The sequence below is a fragment of the Nerophis lumbriciformis genome, linkage group LG18 (genome assembly GCF_033978685.3).
Source record: "Nerophis lumbriciformis linkage group LG18, RoL_Nlum_v2.1, whole genome shotgun sequence".
Classification (NCBI taxonomy): Eukaryota; Metazoa; Chordata; class Actinopteri; order Syngnathiformes; family Syngnathidae; genus Nerophis; species Nerophis lumbriciformis.
In genome coordinates this window covers 39,204,619-39,217,418 of record NC_084565.2, presented here as the reverse complement: position 1 = coordinate 39,217,418, position 12,800 = coordinate 39,204,619, and the positions used below count along the sequence as shown (strand labels likewise).

Genomic DNA, 12,800 nt, shown 5'->3' with positions numbered 1-12,800 from the left:
AAATTTCGTCCAATTTCTTGCCACTTTCGCATCTTTGGGCCACTGGTGCAACTTGAATCCGTCCCTGTTCGTGTTGTTACACCCTCCGACAACACACCGACGAGGCATGATGTCTCCAAGGTACGGAAAACAGTCGAAAAAAACGGAAAATAACAGAGCTGATTTGACTCGGTGTTTGTAATGTGTTTGAGAAAATGGCGGATTGCTTCCCGATGTGACGTCACACGCTCCGAGAGCGAATAATAGCATTTAGAGTTCGGAAATCGGTTAAAAAAATATATGGTCTTTTTTCTGCAACATCAAGGTATATATTGACGCTTACATAGGTCTGGTGATAATGTTCCCCTTTAAGGCACGCCCCCAATAATGTTGTTCGGGTGGAAATCGGGAGAAATTCGGGAGAATGGTTGCCCCGGGAGATTTTCGGGAGGGGCACTGAAATTCGGGAGTCTCCCGGGAAAAATCGGGCGGGTTGGCAAGTATGCCCTACGTCCGTGTTTTACCTCTGTACAGCGGCGTTTTAAAAAAGTCATTAATTTGACTTTTTGAAACCGATACAGATCATTTCCGATATTACATTTTAAAGCATTTATCTGCCGATATCAGGCCATCTCTACAAAAAAACACTACAACTTTCATTTTTACGGTACAATTCTGGTGCCTGAGCAGCCAGTTGTTGTTTTTTTTACTGTTAAATCTACAGTTGTTGTATTTTGAAGTTGGAACGGTTTGAGTGGAAGTTGTGGAATTTTGAAAAAAGTCCCATTCTTTTCAATGGGGATTTCATGGAAATTTGGGGATTTCGGGAAAAAAGGGATTTTTTGGGGGGAAAATGCAAAAAAATTTGAATGTTCTGAATGAGTTGAAATGGTTGGTGTTGGAATTTTTTTTTTTTTTAAATCGGTCGAGAAATGTTGAAGTAGTAACATTTTTAATTGAGAAATGGTGTCAAGGAACCATCTGCTTAAACAAACACAAGGCACAACGACTCAGTGGCCTAGTGGTTAGAGTGTCCACCCTGAGATCGGTAGGTTGTGGGTTCAAACCCCGGCCGAGTCATACCAAAGACTATAAAAATGGGACCCATTACCTCCCTGCTTGTCACTCAGCATCAAGGGTTGGAATTGGGGGTTAAATCACCAAAAAATGATTCCCGGGCGCGGCCACCGCTGCTGCCCACTGCTCCCCTCACCTCCCAGGGGGTGATCAAGGGTGATGGGTCAAATGCAGAGAATAATTTCGCCACACCTAGTGTGTGTGTGTGACAATCATTGGTACTTTAACTTTAACTTTAACTTTTAAGTCCAAGATCCTGTATATGACAGGAGAGTTGTGCTGTTTTTAGGAATCTGCTGCTTAAAGGGGAACATTATCACCAGACCTATGTAAGCGTCAATATATACCTTGATGTTGCAGAAAAAAGACCATATATTTTTTTAACCGATTTCCGAACTCTAAATGGGTGAATTTTGGCGAATTAAACGCCTTTCTAATATTCCCTCTCGGAGCGATGACGTCACATCAGGAAGCAATCCGCCATTTTCTCAAACACCGAGTCAAATCAGCTCTTTTATTTTCCGTTTTTTTCGACTGTTTTCCGTACCTTGGAGACATCATGCCTCGTCGGTGTGTTGTCGGAGGGTGTAACAACACGAACAGGGACGGATTCAAGTTGCACCAGTGGCCCAAAGATGCAAAAGTGGCAAGAAATTGGAGGTTTGTTCCGCACACTTTACCGACGAAAGCTATGCTACGACAGAGATGGCAAGAATGTGTGGATATCCTGCGACACTCAAAGCAGATGCATTTCCAACTGGACTGGACAGATCAGCTTTCAGGAAAAGAGAGCGGATGAGGGTATGTCTACAGAATATATTAATTGATGAAAATTGGGCTGTCTGCACTCTCAAAGTGCATGTTGTTGCCAAATGTATTTCATATGCTGTAAACCTAGTTCATAGTTGTTAGTTTCCTTTAATGCCAAACAAACACATACCAATCGTTGGTTAGAAGGCGATCGCCGAATTCGTCCTCGCTTTCTCCCGTGTCGCTGGCTGTCGTGTCGTTTTCGTCGGTTTCGCTTGCATACGGTTCAAACCGATATGGCTCAATAGCTTCAGTTTCTTCTTCAATTTCGTTTTCGCTACCTGCCTCCACACTACAACCATCCGTTTCAATACATGCCTAATCTGTTGAATCGCTTAAGCCGCTGAAATCCGAGTCTGAATCCGAGCTAATGTCGCTATAGCTTGCTGTTCTATCCGCCATGTTTGTTTGTGTTGGCATCACTATGTGACGTCACAGGAAAATGGACGGGTGTATATAACGATGGTTAAAATCAGGCACTTTGAAGCTTTTTTTAGGGATATTGCGTGATGGGTAAAATTTTGAAAAAAAACTTCGAAAAATAAAATAAGCCACTGGCAACTGATTTTTAATGGTTTTAACCCTTCTGAAATTGTGATAATGTTCCCCTTTAAACACTAGTCAAAGATCGATTATATGACAAATAATTGTTCTGTTTTTAGGAATCTGCAGCATAAAAACAAGTCAAAGATCCAGTATAAGACAGGAGACTGCTTTAGGAGCATACTGCATACAAAATAAATGTATATGACAGGAAAGTTGTGCTGTTTTTAGGAATCAGCAGCAAAGTGATGTCATACATGGTCTGCATGCCGTCAGTTGAAAAGCAGGGTATCAACGTCAGACCGGTTTGGTTTTGGTTTTATGTGGACCAGGATTAGGAAGGACTTTATGAGACAAACCACATCAGCAGGAAGTACAACCCAGGAGCAAAATGAAAACAATAATAAAAAGCAGGGCGAGGAAGAAGAAAAATGTATGCAGCCGCACATTCCAACACAAAACAGAAAGGTCTGCTGGGTGTTGACTTTATTTCTTGTCCACTATCAAAGGTTTATGGAGACATTTTCTCACCACGTCACTGGCGCTGGAGAAGTCGTTGTCCAGCAGGCTTTCCAGAGCCATCCAGCGCACGGGCCGGTTCTCGTTGTCCCCCAGGCAGTGGTAGTCCATGGGAAAGAGATCCCGGGCCAGGGCGTTGTCCGTGATCTTCACCTGCATGTTGTCGTCGATGCTGCGGGGGAGAGCCGGGTTACCCGAGGTCACCTTCGGTACATTTCCACACCTGGGGAAAAGTGGACCACTCACACACAGTTCCTGGCGGCCAGGTCTTTGTGGATGACCTCTCGCCGGGCCAGGTAGCTCATTCCGCACGCGATCTGGATCGCCATGTAGACCAGGTCTTGCTGAGAGACGGCCTGGCGAGGAAACGAGCGGAGACAATGGTGAGAGCAGGAAACAAGTGCCATGTGGCCCTAACTTCCTTCACCCCGGGTCAGAAACTACACATTTATATTCATCAACTCCTCTTTTTTTATGGCTTTCACCGCGTTACGACTACAACACAATGTCCACTTTCACTGGGACTAAGTCATAAAACTAAACTCTGCATGACACACACAACTAATTAGGGATCCACAGATGATCGGCATCAGCGACTGAACTACATGAGCAAATACAATACATACACACATGATACCAGTATATTTCATATTTAAAAAATAATAATTAGTGAAGTACCGTATTTTTCGGAGTATAAGTCGCACTGGAGTATAAGTCGCACCTGCCGAAAATGCATAATAAAGAAGGGAAAAAACATATATAAGTCGCACTGGAGCCCGGCCAAACTATGAAAAAAACTGCGACTTATAGTCCGAAAAATACGGTAGATAGGAACTAGAATTTGCAATTCCGATAGGTATTTTGTGTGAATGCCCTATGTGCGCAAACTGATGATACGCGTAAGCAGATCTGCAATGCTTGAATGTCCAGGGTGAGTGGAGTGTGTGGATGTTGGAACGGTTCAAATCGGACGAGAAATGTGGGATATGCAGTAGATTGTATATTTCCCATTCATTGTCACTGGGGATAAAATTACTGGAAAACCGGGAATTTTGGTAAAGGGAAAAGCATGTTTTGCGTTCGGTATATGGAAAGTGTGGGTGGAAAATTGGGTTGAAAAAATGCGGAAGATTTTTAGAAATAGTCCTGTTTATTTGAATGGAAAGTCCCTGGAAATTTGGGGATTTCGGGAAAACCAGAAATTTTTGAAAAGATTGATCTTAGCACAATTGTCCTAGATGATATGAATGGGTTGGTGTTGGAATTTTTTTTTTTTTTTAAATCGGTTGAAAAAATATTGACGTAGTAACAGTTTGAATTGAGAATGGGTATTTCAGAATTCCTGGAATTTAGGGAATTTGTATTAAAAAAAAAAAAGGTAATATTGTTGTCCCAATTAAAAAAAATTGTTTTGAAGGTGGAATTGTCAAAAACGGTTTAAAAATGTGGATTGTGAAAACTTTCCAGGAAGAGGTGAAAACAGGGCTTTGGAAAACCGGGAATTCTGAAAATTCCTGGATTTCTTTTAAACTTGGAAAATGGAAGTTTGATAGTTCAAGGTGAGTGGAGTGTGTGGATGTCGGAACGGTTCAAATTGGATGAGAAATGTGGGATATGCAGTAGATTGTATAATGCCCATTCATTGTCACTGGGGATAAAATTACTGGAAAACCGGGAATTTTGGTAAAGGGAAAAGCATGTTTTGCGTTCGGGATATGGAAAGTGTGGGTGGGATAATTGGGTTGAAAAAATGCGGAACATTTTTAGAAATATTCCTGTTTATTTGAATGGAAAGTCCCTGGAAATTTGGGGATTTCGGGAAAACCAGAAATTTTTGAAAATATTGATCTTAGCACAATTGTTCCAGATGATATGAATGGGTTGGTGTTGGAATTTTTGTAAAATCGGTTGAAAAAATATTGACGCAGTAACAGTTTGAATTGAGAATGGGTATTTCAGAATTCCTGGAATTTGTACCAAAAAAAAGGTAATATTGTTGTCCCAATTAAGAAAATTGTTTTGAAGGTGGAATTGTCAAAAACGGTTGAAAAATGTGGATTGTGAAAACTTTCCAGGAAGAGGTGAAAACAGGGCTTTGGAAAACCGGGAATTCTGAAAATTCCTGGATTTCTTTTAAACTCGGAAAATGGCAGTTTGATAGTCCAAGGTGAGTGGAGTGTGTGGATGTCGGAACGGTTCAAATCGGACGAGAAATGTGGGATATGCAGTAGATTGTATATTTCCCATTCATTGTCACTGGGGATAAAGTTACTGGAAAAACGGGAATTTTGGAAAAGGGAAAAGCATGTTTTGCGTTCGGTATATGGAAAATGTGGGTGGATAATTGGGTTGAAAAAATGCGGAACATTTTTAGAAATATTCCTGTTTATTTGAATGGAAGGTCCCTGGAAATTTGGGGATTTCGGGAAAACCAGAAATTTTGGAAAATATTGATCTTAGCACAATTGTTCCAGATGATACGAATGGGTTGGTGTTGGAATTTTTGTAAAATCGGTTGAAAAAATATTGACGTAGTAACAGTTTGAATTGAGAATGGGTATTTCAGAATTCCTGGAATTTAGGGAATTTGTACAAAAAAAAGGTAATATTGTTGTCCCAATTAAGAAAAATGTTTTGAAGGTGGAATTGTCAAAAACGGTTGAAAAATGTGGATTGTGAAAACTTTCCAGGAAGAGGTGAAAACAGGGCTTTGGAAAACCGGGAATTCTGAAAATTCCTGGATATCTTTTAAACTTGGAAAATGGAAGTTTGATAGTCCAAGGTGAGTGGAGTGTGTGGATGTCGGAACGGTTCAAATCGGACGAGAAATGTGGGATATGCAGTAGATTGTATATTTCCCATTCATTGTCACTGGGGATAAAATTACTGGAAAACCGGGAATTTTAGTAAAGGGAAAATCCTGTTTTGCGTTCGGTATATGGAAAGTGTGGGTGGATAATTGGGTTGAAAAAATGCGGAACATTTTTAGAAATATTCCTGTTTATTTGAATGGAAAGTCCCTGGAAATTTGGGGATTTCGGGAAAACCAGAATTTTTTGAAAATATTGATCTTAGCACAATTGTCCCAGATGATACGAATGGGTTGGTGTTGGAATTTTTTTTTAAATCGGTTGAAAAAATATTGACGTAGTAACAGTTTGAATTGAGAATGGGTATTTCAGAATTCCTGGAATTTGTACCAAAAAAAAGGTAATATTGTTGTCCCAATTAAGAAAATTGTTTTGAAGGTGGAATTGTCAAAAACGGTTGAAAAATGTGGATTGTGAAAACTTTCCAGGAAGAAGTGAAAACAGGGCTTTGGAAAACCGGGAATTCTGAAAATTCCTGGATTTCTTTTAAACTCGGAAAATGGAAGTTTGATAGTCCAAGGTGAGTGGAGTGTGTGGATGTCGGAACGGTTCAAATCGGACGAGAAATGTGGGATATGCAGTAGATTGTATAATGCCCATTCATTGTCACTTGGGAGAAAATTACTGGAAAAACGGGAATTTTGGTAAAGGGAAAAGCCTGTTTTGCGTTCGGTATATGGAAAGTGTGGGTGGATAATTGGGTTGAAAAAATGCGGAACATTTTTAGAAATATTCCTGTTTATTTGAATGGAAAGTCCCTGGAAATTTGGGGATTTCGGGAAAACCAGAAATTTTTGAAAATATTGATCTTAGCACAATTGTCCCAGATGATACGCATGGGTTGGTGTTGAAATTTTTTTTTTTTTAAATCGGTTGAAAAAATATTGACGTAGTACAGTTTGAATTGAGAATGGGTATTTCAGAATTCCTGGAATTTGTACAAAAAAAAAGGTAATATTGTTGTTCCAATTAAGAAAAATGTTTTGAAGGTGGAATTGTCAAAAACGGTTGAAAAATGTGGATTGTGAAAAATTTCCAGGAAGAGGTGAAAACAGGGCTTTGGAAAACCGGGAATTCTGAAAATTCTTGGATATCTTTTAAACTTGGAAAATGGAAGTTTGATAGTTCAAGGTGAGTGGAGTGTGTGGATGTCGGAACGGTTCAAATTGGACGAGAAATGAGGGATATGCAGTAGATTGTATATTTCCCATTCATTGTCACTGGGGATAAAATTACTGGAGAACCGGGAATTTTGGTAAAGGGAAAAGCCTGTTTTGCGTTCGGTATACGGAAAGTGTGGGTGGATAATTGGGTTGAAAAAATGCGGAACATTTTTAGAAATATTCCTGTTTATTTGAATGGAAAGTTCCTGGAAATTTGGGGATTTCGGGAAAACCAGAAATTTTTGAAAATATTGATCTTAGCACAATTGTCCCAGATGATACGAATGGGTTGGTGTTGGAATTTTTTTTAAATCGGTTGAAAAAATATTGACGTAGTAACAGTTTGAATTGAGAATGGGTATTTCAGAATTCCTGGAATTTCGGGAAAACCGGGAATTTGTACAAAAAAAAAAGAGGTAATTTTGTTGTCCCAATTAAGAAAATTGTTTTGAAGGTGGAATTGTCAAAAACGTTGAAAAATGTCGATTGTGAAAACTTTCCAGGAAGATGTGAAAACAGGGCTTTGGAAAACTGGGAATTCTGAAAATTCCTGGATTTCTTTTAAACTTGGAAAATGGAAGTTTGATCGTCCAAGGTGAGTGGAGTGTGTGGATGTTGGAACGGTTCAAATCGGACGAGAAATGTGGGATATGCAGTAGATTGTATATTTCCCATTCATTGTCACTGGGGATAAAATTACTGGAAAACCGGGAATTTTGGCAAAGGGAAAAGCATGTTTTGCGTTAGGTATATGGAAAGTGTGGGTGGATAATTGGGTTGAAAAAATACGGAAGATTTTTAGAAATATTCCTGTTTATTTGAATGGAAAGTCCCTGGAAATTTGGGGATTTCGGGAAAACCAGAAATTTTTGAAAATATTGATCTTAGCGCAATTGTCCCAGATGAGACGAATGGGTTGGTGTTGGAATTTTTTTTTTTTTTTTTTTTTAAATCGGTTGAAAAAATATTGACGTAGTAACAGTTTGAATTGAGAATGGGTATTTCAGACTTCCTGGAATTTCGGGAAAACCGGGAATTTGTACAAAAAAAAAAAATGGTAATATTGTTGTCCCAATTAAGAAAATTGTTTTGAAGGTGGAATTGTCAAAAACGGTTGAAAAATGTGGATTGTGAAAACTTTCCAGGAAGAGGTGAAAACAGGGCTTTGGAAAACCGGGAATTCTGAAAATTCCTGGATTTCTTTTCGACTCCAAAAATGCAAGTTTGATAGTCCAAGGTGAGTGGAGTGTGTGGATGTCGGAACGGTTCAAATCGGACGAGAAATGTGGGATATGTAGATTGTATAATGCCCATTCATTGTCACTGGGAATAAAATTACTGGAAAAACGGGAATTTTGGTAAAGGGAAAAGCATGTTTTGCGTTCGGTATATGGAAAGTGTGGGTGGATAATTGGGTTGAAAAAATGCGGAACATTTTTAGAAATATTCCTGTTTATTTGAATGGAAAGTCCCTGGAAATTTGGGGATTTCGGGAAAACCAGAAATTTTTGAAAATATTGATCTTAGCACAATTGTCCCAAATGATACGAATGGGTTGGTGTTGGAATTTTTGTAAAATTGGTTGAAAAAATATTGACGTAGTAACAGTTTGAATTGAGAATGGGTATTTCAGAATTCCTGGAATTTCGGGAAAACCGGGAATTTGTACAAAAAAAAAAGGTAATATTGTTGTCCCAATTAAGAAAAATGTTTTGAAGGTGGAATTGTCAAAAACGGTTGAAAAATGTGGATTGTGAAAACTTTCCAGGAAGAGGTGAAAACAGGGCTTTGGAAAACCGGGAATTCTGAAAATTCCTGGATTTCTTTTAAACTTGGAAAATGGAAGTTTGATAGTCCAAGGTGAGTGGAGTGTGTGGATGTCGGAACGGTTCAAATCGGACGAGAAATGTGGGATATGCAGTAGATTGTATATTTCCCATTCATTGTCACTTGGGAGAAAATTACTGGAAAACCGGGAATGTTGGTAAAGGGAAAAGCCTGTTTTGCGTTCGGTATATGGAAAGTGTGGGTGGATAATTGGGTTGAAAAAATGCGGAACATTTTTAGAGATATTCCTGTTTATTTGAATGGAAAGTCCCTGGAAATTTGGGGATTTCGGGAAAACCAGAAATTTTTGAAAATATTGATCTTAGCACAATTGTTCCAGATGATATGAATGGGTTGGTGTTGGAATTTTTGTAAAATCGGTTGAAAAAATATTGACGTAGTAACAGTTTGAATTGAGAATGGGTATTTCAGAATTCCTGGAATTTCAGGAATTTGTACAAAAAAAATAAAAGGTAATATTGTTGTCCCAATTAAGAAAAATGTTTTGAAGGTGGAATTGTCAAAAACGGTTGAAAAATGTGGATTGTGAAAACTTTCCAGGAAGAGGTGAAAACAGGGCTTTGGAAAACCGGGAATTCTGAAAATTCCTGGATTTCTTTTAAACTTGGAAAATGGAAGTTTGATAGTCCAAGGTGAGTGGAGTGTGTGGATGTCGGAACGGTTCTAATCGGACGAGAAATGTGGGATATGCAGTAGATTGTATAATGCCCATTCATTGTCACTGGGGAGAAAAAATACCGGAAATTCTGGAAAAAACAGGATTTTGGTAAAGGGAAAACATGCTTTGTGTTTGATATATGGGAAAAGCAGTGTGGAATTTCTTGAATTTCGGGAAAACTGGCAATTTGTACAAAAAAAAAAGAAATTATGTTTTTGTTGAACTAGTAGATGGCAGTCACACATAAGAGACATGTGTGGACTGCAAGTTGACAGGCATGATTCTGACATTGTGTGATGTGGAATGGTGCAATAAAAGGTCCACCAAGCAGATAAGCTAATGGGCGAGGTCCGTACACCGTGGGAACACTCGACACCTCTTTGCTCTGCCAGGGGATGTTTGCTGTCAGTCTCCCTTCCACCGCCATGTGGCCCCAGCCTGAGATTTACGGCTGTTGCAACACCTCCACTAAACGCTGTTGTCTCCCGCCAGCGCTACAAAAACTCCTAATGAGATCGCACCGAGCCGGTTTGGAGAAGGACGGCAAGCTCCGTCTTGCGATTTGCTACTTGAGTAAGATTGATGGACTGGATCTGTGCACCGTGTCTCTGCCAAGGAAGCCTCCCCCAGGTCAAGGCGCACAAAAGCCTGATTGTCTTGATGTAGCCAGTCCTAATCTCACCTGCTGCACGACTACATCAACTCTGAAAACACATGCAACCGCAAACACACCAGCCATTCTTTTCTGGACTGACACATCTGACAGGCTGAAGGATTTATTTGCACTCTTGTGTAAACGCATTTCGCGAGTCGCTGGCCGCTAGAACGCCTGCTCCTCCGCTTTGCCGGCCAGGAATAAGCATTTTAATACCTGCTCCTCGTCCGCAAAAGTCATAAATTACTGAATCACAATGCAGTCTTTATTCCAGCAATTCTCTGAATAACCGTTAAAATGGAGGCAACTGGAGCTGAGGCTAAACTCTTTCACACTGCACTCACAAACCAACTGCGAAATAAATGCTTAGAAGGTACCAAGCTATGAGGATGCAGATATATCCACAGATGTGAGCACCCTTGGAGAAAATGTGCTGCAACACAACTCCCAAAAGAAAATACATTTCCTGCAATAGGGTGCATTTCTACACTTTATTTGACCTTTAGATGTATTTTCATCTACCAACCTGTCTCTTTCACATGTACATGTCCCATATTTTTTGTTTTGTTTTGAGTAGATCATTTAACAACTTTATTATCATTGAAAATGTCAAGTAAAATTAAAGCTGCAAGCAGCATTGGTCGGGCCCGCGTATTTGGCAGGTGCTAGTCCTAAGTGTCCCAATACTTTTGTCTACTTTTAGTCTGAAGTGTCCCAAGACTTTTGTCTAGTGTACCTACCTTGTCTGCATTGTGTGGGCACGTTGGTGCTTCCTGCTTTTAAGCAGCCATCTTAAAAAAACAGCAGCGCAGCAGCATCAGCGCAGCGGGTCTTTGAAGGGTCATAAAATCAAAACCGGAGCAGTTAGAAAAAAAGCGCTTCTGTCATTGTAATCACAAGGGTTTAATCTCTCTCCTGTGTTAGTTTGAAGGCGAAACGACAAACGCGCTCAGAGGAGTTCGTTTTTGAAGGAAGGTGACCGGTTTTTACAAAAAATTTGTTTTGAAGGGGGAATAGCAAACTTCCTGTTGATTTTTGCTGGGGGTTGTCAATTTATGAAATGTAGGTCTAAGTGAGACCTACGGAGAGGTTTTTGTTTCATGTCTCTCCGACCTTACAGGCAGTTTTGTCATTTTCTTCTTCCGAGGAGCAGTTTTTTCTCCGTTTTATTAAAAAATTGCTCTAGAGCGCAATTTTTAAATGTGGGGTTAGGTTTTTTATTAGATCGCAATTTTTGCCAGTCCTGATGTGTGCGTTTGGTGAGTTTTGAAGCGTGTTAAGGGGGTCAAATTACAGCTCAAAGAGGCAAAAGTTATTGTTTTTAGTACTTTTTTGTCTTGAAGGGGGAATTGCCAACTTCCTGTTGATTTTTGCCCGAGCATATACAATTATGAAAGGTAGGTGTAAGTCAGACCTACATAGAGGTTTTTGTTTCATGTCTCTCCGACCTTCCTAGTGGGAGTTACAGGCATTCTAGTTTTTTTTTTCCCTAGGGGGCGCTAGAGCGCAATTTTGAGTTTTGTGGTTCGGTTTTTTTTTTTAAAAAGGCAATTTTCGCAGGTCCTGATGTGTGGGTCAAATATGGTGAGTTTTGAAGCATGTTAAGTGGGTCAAATTACAGTTTAATGTGGCGGCGGAAGAATAAAGAATAAAGAATAAAACCTTACAAATACAATAGGTCCTTTTGCAATGGGCCATGCGGGCCCTAATTATATAACGACTCCAAAAACACTTCCAAATTTGACAACTGTAAACCTGTAGCCACGCCCCCTCAGGTAATATACTTCTGGTGTTGCGACCCCTGTTTACAATCTGTATGGTCAGAAATATACCTTCTAATAAATACTCCAGAATTACAACTGTGTCCGGATCGTCATCATCCACCGTATTTTTCGGACTATAAGGCGCACTTAAAAATCCTTTAATTTTGTGTGTGTGTGTGTGTGTGTGTGGGGCAGGGGGCGTGTGTGTTACTAACAAGACATCATGGCGGAGCCGAAGCCGAGTTTCTTAACATGGAGATATTCTCACTACTTTTCTTTTGTCGAGCACAAATAAAAGAATGTAAGTTGTGTCTTGGATCAAAGATCGTATCAATTCAAATCTGCTGAAACAGCTACAAAAGCAACATGCTTCGACGAAGCTAGTAAAGAGAGACACAGACTTCGATACCACTTCACCTCCACCTCCACCTAAGGATTTTAATGGAGGGACTGCTAGCCAGGACAACATTGATAGAGCCATTGCATCGTATGTGCTAGAAGACATGCAGGCTATTTCTACAGTGGGGTCACCCGCTTTCAGGCAGCTAGTTAGCATGATAGCGGGCGTCAAACGGCAAATGGCACAAAAACATTTTCCAAGTACCTGGACACAGTGAGCACATAAACATGGAAAGCAAGCTAAAGAAGACACTCCAAACTCTGCCTCTGCTCATCATTCAGCACTGAAGGTACACACACTCTGTCAATTCTCTGATATACTCTTTCATTGTAGACTTCTGAGTGTTTGATTATCACATCACTTTAAATGTATAGACTATAAAGTTCAAACATAAAGAGGGATTCTAGTGGGCCAGGCCAATCATTCCTTTTCTCTAAACTAAAACTGGGGAAATGCGTAGAGTGTTCTGGGCTTCTGTACAGTGTTGATCTCCTGAAGACATGATTTTATTTCAC

General features: G+C 39.9%; 1 protein-coding gene across 3 annotated transcripts in view; it reads right to left on the bottom strand.

The window, feature by feature from the left end:
* ryk (receptor like tyrosine kinase) overlaps positions 1-12,800 on the bottom strand; it is a 150,848-nt gene that overhangs the window by 23,437 nt on the left and 114,611 nt on the right. For all 3 annotated transcript variants that reach the window (XM_061978378.2, XM_061978381.2, XM_061978379.2), the window contains 2 exons: positions 3,175-3,284; positions 2,941-3,100 (listed from right to left, as the gene is read on the bottom strand). In XM_061978378.2, coding sequence (XP_061834362.2) covers positions 2,941-3,100; positions 3,175-3,284 — 270 coding nt within the window. The remainder of the gene's footprint in view (positions 1-2,940; positions 3,101-3,174; positions 3,285-12,800) is intronic.